The 16,566-nt window shown below is 42.8% G+C and overlaps 1 protein-coding gene across 7 annotated transcripts in view; it reads left to right on the forward strand.

Annotated features, from left to right (window-relative positions):
- INPP4B (inositol polyphosphate-4-phosphatase type II B) overlaps nucleotides 1-16,566 on the forward strand; it is a 543,252-nt gene that overhangs the window by 265,558 nt on the left and 261,128 nt on the right. For all 7 annotated transcript variants that reach the window (XM_054690015.1, XM_054690016.1, XM_054690014.1 and 4 more), the window contains one exon: nucleotides 15,924-16,042. In XM_054690015.1, the coding sequence (XP_054545990.1) occupies nucleotides 15,924-16,042 (119 nt within the window). The remainder of the gene's footprint in view (nucleotides 1-15,923; nucleotides 16,043-16,566) is intronic.

A 16,566-nucleotide genomic window follows, 5' to 3' on the forward strand; every position in this document is an offset into this window, starting at 1 on the left:
ATCTTTTTTTTTTTTTAAAGTAACCTGAGTAAGTGAAATAAGAAAAATGGCATTCCAGAAGTAAAATCCTGGTGCCTTCAATTAATTAGCTCATTATCTAACCAGAAGTCTAAGACACCTGAACTAAAGGAAGCAATTTCTCAGGCTATCTAAGTATGTAAGAGGTCATATAGGAACAAGCTAGTATGGAAGGTTGTCAAGGGAGGCTTCCCTAGGAAGACTGACTAAAGTCAGCTTTTGAAGGGAGGAAACAGGATTGGAATGCATGCAGGAGAGGAGCAGTCATATTCCAGACTGGAAGAATAGCATGAGCAGACACTGGGCATTTGGAACAAGGTGAAGTCTCTACAAAATAAGTGCTTATTTATTATTATACCAAGCTACATATAAAACAGCTAGTCATCGTCTTTCTAGAGTGGAAAATGGAAACAGTGTTCTCAAATGCGATTCTTGATTCATCTTCTTCCTGGTCCTTTGGATAGTGTTGTGTATAGGAAAATCAGTAACTCCAAGTGCTTTATAGGAAATTAACTTCTCATTCACTCTGCACGCTGTGTCAGCTCTACCATACATAATGTGACTGACTAGACAAAGTGAAGTATACCATTTGTAGAAACTGATTTCTATGTGAAAATGGAAGATTCAGAAAAAAAAAAAAAAGAGCTATAGCTTTGCAGCCCCCTCTCACTTGTACCCAGGAAGCGATAGGTATGTCCTCAGTTCAGTGGTCCAGATCCAGTTTTATTGCAGCATTATGTCATGGTGCAATGACAAGATGTCCTTAGGTGGGTTACTTCAAACAGTAGACTGGCTTTAAATAAGGAGAGTCTCCTCCTCCTTTGTCCTGGAAAGTGCTGATTCTAAATACTTGTTCTTCTGGCAGATCAGGTATTAGATTATGTGTAGTGATTTTTGATTTTATGGAGAGACCCATTACATTGCTAGTAGCCCAGTTAGAAGAAAATCATGTAAATCATATGATCAGTTTTCTGCATTCAGAATTTGAAAACGTGTGTAAAATGTGCCTAAATTGACAAACTGCATGAGGAAAGTCTCATCTACTTGCAGACAAAGATTTTATAGGTTGCTACGGCCTCCATTAACCTGCATGTCATGTCCATTCATATTTTATGAATTGCCATAAATCAGGCACTGTTTTATATCTTTTTCTAAAAGAAAAAAAAGAATCTTAGGAGGCCAAACTTAGCAATTCTCTTCTGTGTTTGGCTTGCACTCTCTTGCTGGCCTATGTTCTATAAATGATTATAAAGCTCTGACTTTTTTAAAGCTCTGTGGGAGAGTGGAGGGGTTTAGTGCTCTTCTTTCATATTTTTACCCTCTATGTGATATACTAGACCCAATAAAGGGAATGCCAAGCACAGAGGTATAGTTCTGTATTTAATCTATTGGTAAAAATATGACTTCTTCATATAAACTATAAGATAATCTTCAAGTAACAAGAGACACCACTGTTAAGAATTAGACAGGCCTGTGTGGTCTCCCTATAAATTGATAGGCATTTTTTGGATGCTGACCATGTGGTATTTCCCCTATAAACAAGCAGTTCATTTCCCCTGAACAACCAGTTCTGGGTACCTTCTAAAGACAAGGCCTTTGCAAAGCACTGAGCTCACACTAATATCCACTGATTTTTAAGCATCTGCTTTGCGCTTAGCCCCTTATAGATAGGATCATTTGATTTCCTACTCACAGTGCTATAGAATATTATTAAAAATCACCAACCTCTGTGGAGTGCCAATTTATACACCAGAGATTATTCTAAATAATTCACATAAATGAATCACTTCCATTCTCATAATTTTATTGTGAGACCATTGATCTATGGTCATCCTTGCTTTATTGGAAAGGAAACTTAGACAAGAGCAGACAAGGTAAAAGCCCGAGACCTGGACCCTGGAGTCTGAGCACAGAGCATGTCCCCATGGTATCGTCACACGAGAGGGAAAAAATCTAAGTTTCCCAAAGGCCAACTTTCCAAAGATTTTAGGGAGGTTGAGTGACAAAGTCAGGATTCAGGTTGAATTTTGTCTAACTCTGAAGAAGTTGCTCCTTTTAACCCTCAGGCTGTGCCCCCTCCTGATTGATTCCTGCTTCCCAAGAGTTTCCAGAAGATGATAGAGACAACTAAAATGCAGGCAGATGTAATAAGGACAAAATAAAGACATAACCAAGAAATATGGAAGTTCTCTGCAGGTCGTGATTAAATATAACTGTGGCATCGAAACCAGCATCTGAGGGGGAGTGCATTCCTTGGGCCCTGGTCTGGAAGGGTGAGCAAGATTTCACTTGGGTTAGAAGGAACAAAAGAGACAGTTCGGGAAAAGTAGCAGAACAGGACACATAAAATCCTGGAGCTCATTTTCTGAGGTGATTTGTTTAATCTCATTTGCATGTTCCTCTTTGTTCCTTTTAATTTCACTCAAAATAAATGAAGTCTCTAGAAAGCCCTTTGCAATATTTCCCAATTGTTGCACGTATATTAGGAACTTGTTTTAAATACAAGTTTAATACAAGTTTAATACAAGTCTTTAAACATTGTTCTATTCCTAGCAAATTGTTAGGTGTGAGAAAGAAATGAGTCTCACTGGTGTGAGCACAGGTCTAGCAGAAACCCAGGGCTCTGGCCCAGCTGAGCTGGATACCATGGATGCTGTAGGCCTGCTGTGCTCCTTGCAATCACTGACCTGGGGAGTCTGCATGCTCAAGATTCTTCTAGTATGTTTCTTGAGCTATCTCGGTGTTGACAGAATCAGGTAACCAGTGATACCTTTGAGGAGACATTTTTCAGAACAACCTTTTAGCAACAACACAGCAACAAAAATAATAGGCAACAAATGGAAATGGAATTGCATTTCAGGCTCAGATGTCAGCCTGCAATCTGAGTGGGGAGGCAAGAGAACATGCCAGTTCGGAGATGGAAGAGGGAGGCCAGCTGCGAGCATTTCAGTCCTGTCTTAGCCACATGGCCTCAGAAAACATCTTACAGTGTTTCTCAATCTCTGCCAATCCCCTGTAAAATGGGAAGGGTGTCAGTCATCACCTTGGAAGGTTCCTGTGAGCATTCAATGAGTTAATGTAAGTAATACACTTAAGTTGGTACCTGATGTCCTTAATGATTGCTGAGCCTGCTTATTTTTCATTAACCTTGGGGCATGCACTTGATCACACGCAAGTCCTGTACTTCTGTGAGCGGAGCATCCTGGCTCTGCCTTTTGTGTATTTTAATCATCAAGCTCCTTCTAAGTGTCAAGGATCAGGCGGTACCTTTGCATAGTGTTGCCCTGTTCCTACAGCAGCCTTGCTAGGTGCTTCTCACTCTTTTATTTCATGGATGAGTTCAGTCACTTGCCATGGGCATAAAACTAGAAAGAGAGGGACTTTAGATTTTAACTCCAAAGGCCACACTCATTGTGGTTGATTATTGAAAGTACAGGAGTGGGAGGGGGGAGATAATAAAGGTTATCTGAGACCTGCGTAATGTTTTTGTGCTGCTGAAATAATTAGAGAGTTAATTGAAAGAAGAGAAAATGAGCCAATTAGAGCTTCTTAGCAGGTCTGTCCTGTGGGTAGTAGTTTCTGGTGCCTTGAGATTTAATGTGAGTTGCAACTGGAGTGGACCATTATGGATAGCGGGATCAGCTCTATGGCGGTTAATGAATGAGAAGAAAACAGGAGATCAAATGTCTTCCACTTCATCTTGCCGAACCTGTATCATCTAACTTGTGTTGCAATAAATGATACCTATTCTTCTGTCACATTCTTTCTGCCATATATAACAGAAGAGCTTTAAATAAATGGAGATCTTTGGCTGGGTGTATCTTCCTAGGCCTAAACTAAGTGTTACACATGGGTTTAGCAAATTACTTGCCAAGTTAGAGAGGCATTTTTTTTAACACTTACTTTATTTATACAAGAGCTGAGGTACAGGCTAGAGGTGTGGGAGGGTGAGAGGATTCACCAGAGATAGAGCAGGGAACAGAACAGGCAGACAACTGAAGTACACTGCTGAGGGGAGCAGCGGGTGACAGGAGAGGTCTGCCGCACCATGTGGGTATCTCCCTGGCTGGCCGGAAATTGAATCCGCACTGCAGAGGCTGCGGACGGCTTCACAGCGCTGTGCTAAACCTGCTGCACCACCAGGGAGGAGAGGCATTTTTTTAATGTTAACTTTCCATTTTGTTTGTTTTTGTCATCCATGTTCAGCATACCCCATCCAATTTATTTCTCTCTCTGTGAGATTGACCTAATTACTTCCTTCTCTCTGTTGTCTAATTACTGAGCGTGGCTGGTCACTGTTGTCGTCACCTTTGCAGCATCTCTTGCTCTTCTGCACCGGGATGCCCGAGGGCCTTGGTTCAGGAGGGAATTTTATTTCGTGTAAAGTCGAAAGCCACCGAGAATGTGAAAGAGCGAGATCCCTAGTCAGCTGTTGGTGAGGCTGAAATTTGTCAGTTCTCCTTGTCCGGGTGCAGGCAGCCCCAGAAAGTATCCTGGGCCACCCACCGGGGAGCCAGGCCGTGGGGAGAGGAGACCTTGCAGACTGGAAGACAGAAATAAAGCAAAGGCCCTCACTTTTCCCGCATGCTTCTCACTGGAGATTTGGCCCTTTGCAGCTCACAGAGGTGACACTCTCTCCATTTTACAGCGATCACTTGCCCAGGATCATGCAACTGGTCCTGGAAAACCCAAAGCTTTTTGAATGCTTCCCCCCCTTAAGCCTCTGTGTTACTGCGGCTTTACCTGTGACAAAGGGATGGCTCCTGGGTGCTGTCTCCAGGGCCACAGTGGTGGAAGCCAGCTGGAGCAATGGAAGTTATTCCCAGATGAAAACTTGTTCAACTTAGAATGTCACTTTATCCCTCACACTTTATCCCTCATACTCGCGAACTTGAACTCCCTTTCATTCTAAGGGGTTTCAAGGTCCATGTTTTTAAATAAAATTTATGGGCCTTTCGTTTCCTACGTTTGAACCTCTTGTCCTCACTTTCATGCTCCCTACTCCCGTTTTCCAGTCACCAGCTGCTTCTGCTTGTCTGAGAGAGATTTTACTCCAAAGACACTCTGCAGCTGACTTCTCGAGTCCCATTCCTGTCCACCAAAATGTTGTAACTCCCCAGGAGGCCCATCTCCACAAAATGCATCACCGCCACCAGCCACAGAAACCCTATACAGTAACTCTTCCCTGAGTCTTCTGTGTCGTCATCCTCACGTCAAATCCGTCATCAAACCCTGCCCCCTGCCTGTCCCCTCTTCTCTGCTGAACTTGTATTCTGAATCCAGCCTCCTCCGCCATGGCTGCCGCCCAAACTTGCACCACCATCAGCCCTCACCTGGGCCTGTTAGGAGAGTCCTCTGGGGCCTGCGGGTTTCTTTATTCTCTTAGTTAAAATTCACCAGTGACTTCCAGTTTTATTAGCATCAAATTGGAACGTCTTACCTCCTTCCACAAAGGCCTTGACGGGTGGGCTGTTCTGACTGACCTTCTGCTAAATGTCTACCTCACTTGGCACCAGCCTCTTTGATCTTTGTTCTGCTCCTCAAACAGGAGAACACTTAGGTCTTTGCATTTGTTATTTCCCTTCAGCTGGCTCCTTGGTAGGTTTTAGGTTACAGATCAAATATTACCTCAAAGAGAAGCTTTCTCTGCTGCATTCTTGCCCAGCGCTCTTCATGTCATTACGAGGTTTAAAATTCTCACTAATTTTTTTTTTTTTATCTTCATGTCCCAGTGGACTAGAATAAAATAGGGACCTTGCTTTGTTGTTCACGGCTATAAAACTGTCACCAGGAGTCATCTGGATACCGTTACACACTCAATAAATATCCATGGACTTCATGCTCTAGTCGTGTCATTGCTTTTTCCTCTTACATGTCTTCCTAAAACACATATATTAAAATATGCTTTTAGAAGCTTTGGTAATTATAGCTGACATGATTATTTGTAAAAAGCAGCTTGTTGAAAAGTTCCCAATGAGTATAGGTTTTTAACTGTTGCTCTTGCATTGTTAAATTGTATTTAAGAGGGCTAAGTCTCACGGGGCTGGGGGTTCTCCTCCAGGGGCTGACAGGAATAATCTCTCACAGGCTGAGCTGACCAAGTCGGGTCCTGTAACTATACCCCACATCTGTGGAGAACATGATGTCTCAAATTCTTCACAGAAGAGCATCAAGATCCCCACATTATGACAGCTTCAAGAAGTAAGCAAACTTCTTTTAGAGAGGCTCTTAAGAACACATTTATACAAATAACAACAAAAAGCATAAGACAGGGCCTCCCTGGTGGCACAGCGGTTGAGCGCTGGGCTGCAAAGCTGCCTGCAGCCTCTATAGTGCCGGTTCGATCCCCGGCCACCGGGTGAGGGTCCCACATAGCACAACAGACCACTCCTGCCGTGCCCGCTGCTCCCCTCAGCAGTGTGTTTCGTCAGTCTACCTGTTCTGTTCCCTACTCTGGCTCTGGTGAATTCTCTCACTCTCCTGTGCTTCTGACTGTACCCAGTGCTTGTATAAATAAATAAATCTTAAAAAAAAAAAAAAGAAGAAGCATAAGACAATGGGAACAGTAGAAGTGGATTTGTGACTGGAGAGTTGCAGTCACATAGCAGCCGACAGCAGAAAACCCTGAGAGGAGGCAGTGAGGGCGGCGACTGAGGGCCTTGGTGGGCTGCCAGCCTGACAGAGTTTGAACCCTGATTCTGCCTCTGGTTACCTGTGTGACTGAGCTGTCCATCTTTCCTGGGTTCTTTTGTGCAAAACGAATCGCAAGAATGGAACCGGGCATGCAGGCGCTAGCTTTAGAGGCATTACTCCAATTTTCATCTTAGGTTCATTCCTTACCCTCTGAAACTCTGGGTTCTTATCTGTAAGATGTGGAAAACAAATCCTGTTTCGTCCTTCCATGTGCATGAAAGAGAGAAGTACATTACTATGACATTATTAGGAATTTAATGCATCTTTTTGTTCAGGCATTTAATTGGATCTTTGCAGGCACTCAGGGAGAATAACTAGAATGCTGGCCCCTGTATCCAGGTGAGGATGTTGAGACTCCAGAGCAAACCCAGAGTCACCCAGTCAGATGTGGACTCTATGCCCCTGAACCTTGGCTGGTTTCTGCACAAAGGAAGTCAGACTGCCCAGGAGACATTCAAAAGAGGTGTCTCATATTCTTGTCTTACCTAGTCTACCCTTGCGTCGTGGAATTGCTGACAAGGTGACTTCTTTCATTCAATGCCTTCTCCTCTGTTCTGAAGCTTCCTGCAAAGCTAGGCCTCTGAATTATTTGACATTCATCCAGCAGCTGCCCCGCTGAGCTTTGGGTTTGATCAGCTCTCCTTGGAGATCCCAAAGATTCTGAAAAGTACGATCTTTGTTTCCTTCAGACCCTGATTCCTCCTGGAACAACTCTTACCCACTTTCAACTTGTCTGATCTGTATTGCTCCCATAGTGTTGAACTTGTGAATTTTGCTTTGAATAATTAGAATCTTGCTTCCCTCCAGCCAGCCCCCACACTCACTTGTCTATCTCTTCTACTTTCGTTTTATTTCCTGTGAATTAATCACATTATGAACAAAGAATTGGCACCCTTAAAGTCTCACATTCACCATGAATACGGAGATTTTCTTTTATCTGTAGGAAAATCACACATACAGTTGACTCTGGGGATTAGAGAATTGGGAGTTATCTACAAGCTCTTGAAAACATGGCCATTACTGAAGGGTGATCTGCATACAGCAATAAAATGAGATGCTAATTGTCCCTCCAGAACCATCTATTCTTCTCATTCTTCTTTTTTTGGCCCTTATTTCATAGTCTATCTTTATATTTGACTTTGGTTTAATACTCTAATGTACATAAAAATATTTAGCATTCCAGGGCAGCAATTTCATTTTAAAAAAAACAACCTATTAAATTGTACATCCAACTACTGAGTCCAATGCACTTATATTAAAAATAAAAAATCCTGAAATTTAAAAAAATTACCTTAAGCACCTGCTAAAATATAAGCCCTTGGATGTCATAGATTCAATAAAGTTCTTCTAAAACGTGTTCTTTGGGAAAGCACACCTAAGAATTGCCTCATCTAGGATTTGGTAATACACAGACCTTGGTCAATGAGTCGTGTGTGGAATCACCCAGGCTGAGTGACTTCTTTGCTGATGTCTTGTCACTTGCTACCTCACATTCCCTCAGGAAACCATCAACAACAACGCTGAAGGCAACGCAACAGCTACCTGTTTCCCTTGTTGCTCTTCAGATGCCCAAACACATCACTTGGTGTCCTCCTTTGGAGTTCACCATCTTGCGAGTGGACTCCTCTTAGGCTTCCAGCTTTGGTGACTCAGCCCCTGACTTTCCTGCTATCCCTTCTGTACCTGATGGTCTCTGCCAGCCACATGGCTGTCATGTTTGGGCTCAGAGATCAATCAGGGAAGCAGCCTTGTCCCCTCCCCGGGAGCACTGATGGGCTCTCTGTCCCGAACCGGAATCCCACTGGTTCCCATGTCCAACCGATGACAGTTCTGGGGAGAAAGTTGTCACCTTTGCCTCTGGGCCAGTAAAAGACAAGGTCATTCCCTGTTTCTTCTCTGGCGTGTGCGGCCCACATTCTAACACTACAGCTTTCCACAAACTCACTCAGTGTTTTAGTATTCAGAGGGCCCTGCCTCCTTTCTTGGACAATGCTCTCCCCGTTTCTCAAGCAGCACGTATGTGCATGCTGAAGAGAGCAGCAGAAAGCTGCAAGCACTTGTTTCTGAAGTGGAGTGTGGGTCTGGAGCACACACAGGAAAGCCAAAGCTGACGGCAGCCTTAGGCCATGAGGCCATGTCCGCTGGGGTTTACGGCATTTAGCGCAGGACTGCAAGAGACATGCAGGGAGCAGACTCGTTTTTAATTCACTTGCTTGAGGCTGGGTCTCCCCCACCTAGGTAATATCATAAAATCAAGACAAAATCAAGACAAAATTTCTAAGGATTGGCAGGACAGAAGCTGAGGGAGCAGGGGACAAGCTAGAGAAAGGGAGTCTTCTGGTACTGACAACAGTGATTTGAACCAAATTTGTTCTTTTCATATGCAAATATGCTGTCTGCAGTACAGCTGGCTTCTCCACCGCTCCTGAGCACTGACAATCAGAGAGCATTTCCCGAGAGCATCATTGTTCCAGACAGAGGCTCCTTTTTTTCCCTCTCTCCAGATTCTTCAATGATACTTAAATTGAGAGCCGGTACTGAGCGGGTGGTTTATTTCAGCATGAGTAATATTCCCAACCAAACAATAATTTCATCTTCTCGTTCTTTTTTCTTTGAAAAGGCCAACATTTTTTTTTTTAACATACACAGATATGCATAAAATATGGTGACATCTTTTAATATTGTTCTGTTATGGGGAAAAATAATAAATTTTATTTTGGGGCCTCTTCCCCAGCAATCTGAATCTAGCCATTTACATCAAGGAAATCAGTTTAATTTATAAATGAGTCGGTTGTGATGAAATTTCGGAGCAGTCATGCTCACATCTCAATTTAGCAAGAATTCTAAAGCAATATCTGGATAACAAAATATTTTAAATTCCTTCTTGCAAATTATTACCTATTTTCCTCAATAACTCTGTCATCTGCTTTCTCCCTGTGGCATTCGTCTCATCTTTCCCTCAAGTTTTATTTGTATTTTATTATCAGAATGTTGAGAGTTTTAAAATTCTTGGTACAAAGCTAAATCATGCATGGGACCAGAAGGAGCAGAATGATGTTATTGAAAAAAATTAACTCAGACTCTGAATACTGAGCTATTGGTAAAAATAAATACGGAATAGTCTTTTTCACCCTAGAGCCATGTCTAGTGATCTATAAATTCAACTGGCTGATGAGAAAAAAAATATAGCTACGGAACGAGTGAAGCTAGCAGGCAGCAATAACCATTCACATCGTTTTTCTGGATGTGCGCTAACACAAGCAAAGTTTAAACCCAGCGCTGCTTGGAAACTAGTTAGTGTACAGCAAATCATACTTCCCATTCCTGCCCCCTCTTTTTTGCTTGTTTCGTGTCTTATCATCAGTGAGGATAACACTGAACTTGTGTGATGCTAGTATTACATGTCTGTAGTGGAAGAACAAAATACCTAATGTCATTTCATTATGCCCAAGGAATTCTTGCATCAGGTTATCTTGCTGCCTGCACGTATGCATGTATATGTATGAAATTAGTCCTTGTATGTGTGTGTGTTGATTTCTTACATTTTATTTTATTTTTATTTTTTTAAAGATTTGTTTATTTATGCATACAAGAGCTGGGGTACAGGTCAGAGGTGTGGGGGGTGAGAAGATTCACCAGAGACAGAGTGGGGAACAGAACGAGCAGACTGACCGAAACACACTGCTGAGGGGAGCAGTGGGCGAGTTGGGAGAGGTCTGCTGCGCCATGTGGTTTCTCCCTGGCTGGCCGGGGGATCGAACTTGTGCTGCAGAGGCCACGGACAGTTTCATAGGTTGCGTCTTAACCCCGTGCGCCACCAGGGAGGCCCTGATTTCTTACCTTTCAATCTTAAACATTGAATTACTTCTCTCCCCTCCTCCAATCTTCTAGAAACCAAAAATTAATACTGTTGCTTCAAGATGTGTGGGTTTTCTTATGCACACCTTGAAAAGTAAGATTCTGATTTTAAATTTGGTATATTAAATCTTTGAACTTAGCACCTTCAAAGATAAAATGAAGACAAAAGTGGAGAAAAAAATTCCGATTTTTTATACTGATTTTTACATATTTTTTTATTTCCTAACAGATATTGTTTATGTTGACAATTTTGCATGGTTCACATGCTCTTTAGGGAAGTATGTGTTAATTAAAATCTCCCACACAACAGTGAATGGTAGAAATTACACGTTATTGTCTTAGGTCTCTAAAGCCTTAAAAGATGGTTATTTAATTGAAGGAAGAGGCAGCGGTGTGTTAAGAGAGATGTAGTCTTGACCCCAGCAGTCCCAGATCTTATAAATATACAAGCGATGATTCCTGTGACCTCATCTATGAGAATGATGAGAGGAACATATGTTAGAGAGGAAATTTGAGGTACCAGAGAACACAGAGGAATACTACAGAATGAGAAAAAATTACAGAATATGTGCTTTATCATTTGAGAATCAGATACCACAAACAGGCAGGGTATGATGTGATGCTAAACTCAATTAGTTATAGACACTACAGAGATTCCACAGAGACCAGGATGGACATGGAAGGACAAATATTAATGGCCATTAATTAGCTCAGGGTGATAGTCACATTTTTCTAAGAAGTAAACTTAAGAAAATATTGAGAAGTGAATAGAGTCTTCCCAACTATCTGGGAACTCTCATTGTGTGGCAGTTAGTACAAACAGGGACACTGTGAACACCGCCATTTTGTGCAATAGAACTTCCTGGGATATGGGGCCGGTTAGGAGGCAATTTTGCCTTTGGAATTCACACCGGGCATCTGAACTGCAGAGACTGACATCCCTGGCTTCAGAAAATTGTCCTAAAATTCCTGAGAAAAAAAGTAGAATAAAGAGAAAGGCAGAAGAAACTAAAACTAGGAAAGCATATTATACTGGCAAAGTAATTAGAGAAAGGGCCTATTAGACTTTGTAAGTGTTCCATATATCTTTTAATGTAGAATGTACATTGATTTAATCTGGATGTAATTGCTGGTATAGAATGGTAACTGTGACACCATATAATGGAGCCCCAGTAATTTATGGAACTGAAGATGTAACCCAAATTGGCGTATCAGTTGATTGGTGACATCTAATTTTCTGGTGTACAAGGAGCAAGGATTTATATGTGACATTTTTGAGAAACCTGACCAAACATTAAGACTTTGAAAAGTAAAATTAAAACACTGAATTCTAGATGACAATTCTCACCCACAGCTTTGGGGAAGTGGCTCATTTCCCTAAAGCCACCTTTCTAGTCAAGAGCCCCTGTCCCTGTACCCTGGCTGTTTTTGCTCTTAGTGGGCATGGAATTCTCTCTTCCTTTTCCCCAGAAAGAGGCTGTAGAGGATACAAGAAATGCACTTTTTTTGAGTTAGGCTTCCAAAAGGTTATATTGGGGTCTAGCTGTAACATTTATTTTTAAATTGCCAGAAAAAAGCTGCTTTATTAGCCTTTGCGGTCTTCCTTCCTAATGAAAGAAGGACGCAGAACAGAAGAGAGAGGCTTTCCATGGCCCCTTGGGCCGTCTCCCATGTTAAGACAGCACCTCATGTGCATATCACCCTCTTGAGTTTCAGGGGCTAGACTAACCTCCACACCTGACCCCTGCTTAGAGGGTGAGTGGACCATTCACACAGGTGCTTCTGTAGGCAGATAGAAAATAAAAGCTATTTTTGGCTTCTTATTTGAAAATACCCAGTCAGAGGTGAAATTAACAAATGTGAATTAATTATTTTTATGTTTAATTATGTTTACCAAAGTATAACATTGGTTTACAACATTGTATATGTCTAGGGGTGTAGGTTCCACCTTTACAAATGCATGTTGTCATGCCACCACCCAAACCCCAACCCTCCACCATAATCCATTGGTCCCACCCTCACCCCTTTGTCCCCCCAAAAGAAGATTATATATTAAAGATACCTATGATTTCTAGAATTCACAAATAATCCAGTAAGGAATTTTAAGTTTTATGTATCTATATAAAAACTAGTAGGTACCCAAATGTCATGGGTATGTATTTCACAGAGTCAGACAAGCTTGAAAACTAACCCTTGAAAGCTGACTCTGGAAATGAAGCACCCAGAGGGGGAGGGGACACTTTTACGTAGCTTGGTTGGTCCAAAAGAGAGTCAGTAAAAAGGCAGAAATAGAAGTGAAAATCTTGATGAATGAAGCAGAGAAGCTTCTTTTTGTTTCTATCCATTCAATTCTTAAATGACACACAAAAGAGCAGCAACCCCCAAATCACTGCAGCCTCTGCTTCTTGAGGAAGGTGGCCGATGCCCGCCACTCCAGGCAGAGTGCTGTTTGGGTGCTGGGCAGTGGTGGGTAGCTTGTAGGTAGATAAAACATTTTTTTTCTTTAAATATCTGGAAACAGATGTTTCAGGCTTATTTATTGACGTCTGAGAAATTTCTCTGCAGGCCGGGCTTTTGCGTAATCACAGGGGTACAAAGTCCACGAGCCACCCAGACAGCTCGCTGTGTATCGACTCCAGTGGGTGGTTTCAGTACGTGCAGGTCCACGTTGCCTGTACTGGTTTCACTTTATGATGTGCAGTGACTCACATTCTGGTTTGGTATTTACAAAGACACGGACTGGTGACAGCTTTTAAGGAGTTGTCTGAATATGACTGAGTCAATAAAAACCTACTTATAGACTAATAACACACTGAATATTGATAAATATTGTTATTAATACTGGCACATGTTCATATAATATCAGAACACTCAATTTTTGCATAGAAAAGTTCACTCATAGAAAGGGCCTTCTTTTTCATCCACCCCAGGAAAGGGGTAGACAGATGGAAAACAGATATATAAGACTTTGTGACTTAATGTCACATAACTAGGAATCAGGGAATCTGGGGCTATAGCTCAGGGAATCCAGCTGATTTCAGGCTTTTCCAGGGCATCTTGCTGCCTAAGCTGAGGGAGCAGAAAATGATCTGGGCTGTGGGAGGCCACGCTCAGGCTTGTGGTCATTCTCCATGCCAGTTTCTAGACCTAGACCATGAAACAATGCAAAGTGCCGCTAGTATTGTGTTTACATCACTGGTATTGAGGGCTCTGCAAATTGGGCTGGACACAATATTTCAGCTTAAAGGAGGTTGAGAGTGTCTGTGTGAAATGGAGAACAGCTGCTCACTTTGGGGAGCTAACCACAGCCCACAGACAAGACTGATAAGAGATCAGCACAGGTGGGACTTATTTTGAACAAAGGTGTTATAAGCTTATAAGGGCGAGATGAATCTACCAACAGAAAGAGGACAAGACACGTGTGTTTGAAACAAAGCGATTTCAGCTAGAGCCCAAGGACAGATGTAAGCCAGTATCAGTAAGTGGAGAGGGAGCTGTTCCCTGTGCAGAAAGACAAGAGAAAGGACGATGATACTGAACACATTCCTAGGCAAGCAGAGGAAGTGATCATCAAAACAACCACCAAAGAGCAGGGAAGTCTAAATCTGACTTTTTTTCCTTTCCGGTGAGATGTTGACATGAATGAGACCTCACATCAGTATTTTCTAAAGCTGTCAGTCTCTCGGGGTGGACAGTAAACAATGGTGACAGTAGGTCTTCCAGAGAGGAGCCCTCCTGCAGGAGAGCAAAGCCAGGAAAGGAGCGAATGGGGTATGAGGTGAGCAGATGGCTAGAAATTTCCCATCATGCCATGCTGAGTATCTGATATGCCAAAGTTTGTCTTTCTTAATATGTCAAACTGAAATAATAATTCATAGCACCGTTTTGAGAAATGAAAGGTAACCGGCAAAACACCTCAAAAGTGGTGAGGGCGAATGCAGTGTAGCAGTGCTTCCCTGAGCTCTCCTGTGTGGCAGGAGGCATGTGGTTTAAATAAAAATACATCATGACAACATACCTTACAGGAGTAAAAGGATCCCCAAGACTGGCAAGAAGTTAGGAAGTTAAAGAACTTGCCCCGCATTGCTTAGCAAGCAAAAGTGGACAAAACCCAGACCTGTTTCAATTCCAAAACTGCTTTTCCGTCTCTCCCCTTCTGCTTCACTAAGTGAGATGATCTGTAAGCCACTGGAAGGTGATAATTACATTTATAATTTCCTTTGCTTTCAAGTTGCAGACTTGAGCCACAGTATCTCTGTCCCAGTGGACAGAGGTCCCAGTCGATGGACGAGGTCCAGTAAACCGCTGTCTACTGCAGACTAACGTAAATCTGCATCTCTGCAACCCTCTGGCTGGTCAGGGGAGTGGTCTCCCATGAAATCCAGGGCCCAGGGCTATTTGCCCTCCGGATCACAACTCCAGCCTGCCCTCAGCCTACCTTGAACTCTGGGGGGGACTTTGTATCCCCCAGGGCAGGCAGTAAAATGGCTATTGCGAAGCCATGGGGAAAGTGGAGTGAGAAGAAATATTGGACTTGGTGAAAAGGATTATTTGAGAGGGGTGTGTGTGTATGTGTGTGTGTGTGTGTGTGCGTGTAGTTTTCCTTGCCCAAATTGGGGCAATGATATGTGAGAGGAGAAAATATTCAAGGAAATATGGTATGGCAATGGGAGTCTGTAATATGAGCTTTCTGTCTCCAGGGAGAGTTCTTAACTTTTGTGGCCCCAGGGCAAGAATTAACCCATCCTTATTCCACATGTCTCTCTCCCAGACTTGGCTGGAATCCCAGGCAGGACGGATTTAACCCTTCTTCTGCCTTTTCTTGCCTTTGCTGGTGTAGGGCAGCCCTCTTCTGAGTCAGTCCTGTGTGTAAGGGCAGGAGGGCAGCCTTTGGGAATGACAGGCGAGCACTGGGATGCCTTCCAGCAGATGAAGACCAGCCAGGGCCAGTGACTCGCAGCTTCAGGTTTCAAGGATAGTGACTAGCAGCTTCAGGTTTCACGGATATGGCCCAGATCAACTTCCTTAGTCTAGGAGTGTGACTTCAAGCCCTGGGTTTAATGACTAATGAGAGCCTTTCAAGTTTCTGAGTGGTGCTGAGATCCCAGGGCACGCCAGATTTGCATGAACTGCAAATGTGGTCAGTGGAAATAAACTCTCGATTCAGCGCCGCAGCACGTGACTTCCTATTTCTGTAAGGTACTTCCAAGGGACTTCCTCTGTACAATCAGGCAGAGTCCCAGGAGACTTCACTCAGTGCCCTGGTGAAGTTTACTTCCAAGCCGGGACAGAAGTTTTCTCTGGGATACGGTGTTAGTTTATTTTCTTCTTTCTCTTTCCTCTGCCACTGCCAGCATGCAGGGATCTAGTGGCTCCTGTCCGTGATCGGAAGCTGAACACACTGGTGCAGATCTCAGTAATCCACCCCTCAGAGCAGAGTCTGACAAGATACTCCAGCACGGAGATTGTAGAGGTGAGCCTGCATTTTTCTCTCTGTCTGTCTGTCTGTCTGTCCGTCCTTCCTCTCTACTCCTATCTTCCCCCTCCCCTCTCTTGCTCTCTTCAGACAGCTGACATAAGTAGTTCATGACCTGTCACTCTGCTAAGTGACTGCTTTCTGTATTAAGGGGAAGCATTCCGAGGTTATTAAGCCTGCACTGGTAATTTATCAGTATAAACAAATGGGAGAAGAACTTACCTTGCCATGAAGGATCTTTTTTTCTTGAGTTGATAGTAAGAAAAATTCCCAGTTTAAATCTCTGAATCGTGAACCAAACAGAGGGAAAATGAGAGTATAAATTTTAAATAAAATGGAATGAATATTTATTTGGGAGGGAAAAAGAGAAAATTGTCAGTACCCAGAGAAGTTTTTGACCTGTCAAGGGTTTTGCCCTTTTCATATTTTCCTATATTTCTTAATTCATTTGCGAAAAACTTCATATTCTCTCTGTGTGTGTCTCTTTAAAGTATATGTTTTTCAAAGAAAGGTAGGTGATT

Source organism: Talpa occidentalis, unplaced genomic scaffold (genome assembly GCF_014898055.3).
Source record: "Talpa occidentalis isolate TD23 unplaced genomic scaffold, MPIMG_talOcc4v2.1 talOcc4.8, whole genome shotgun sequence".
NCBI lineage: Eukaryota > Metazoa > Chordata > Mammalia > Eulipotyphla > Talpidae > Talpa > Talpa occidentalis.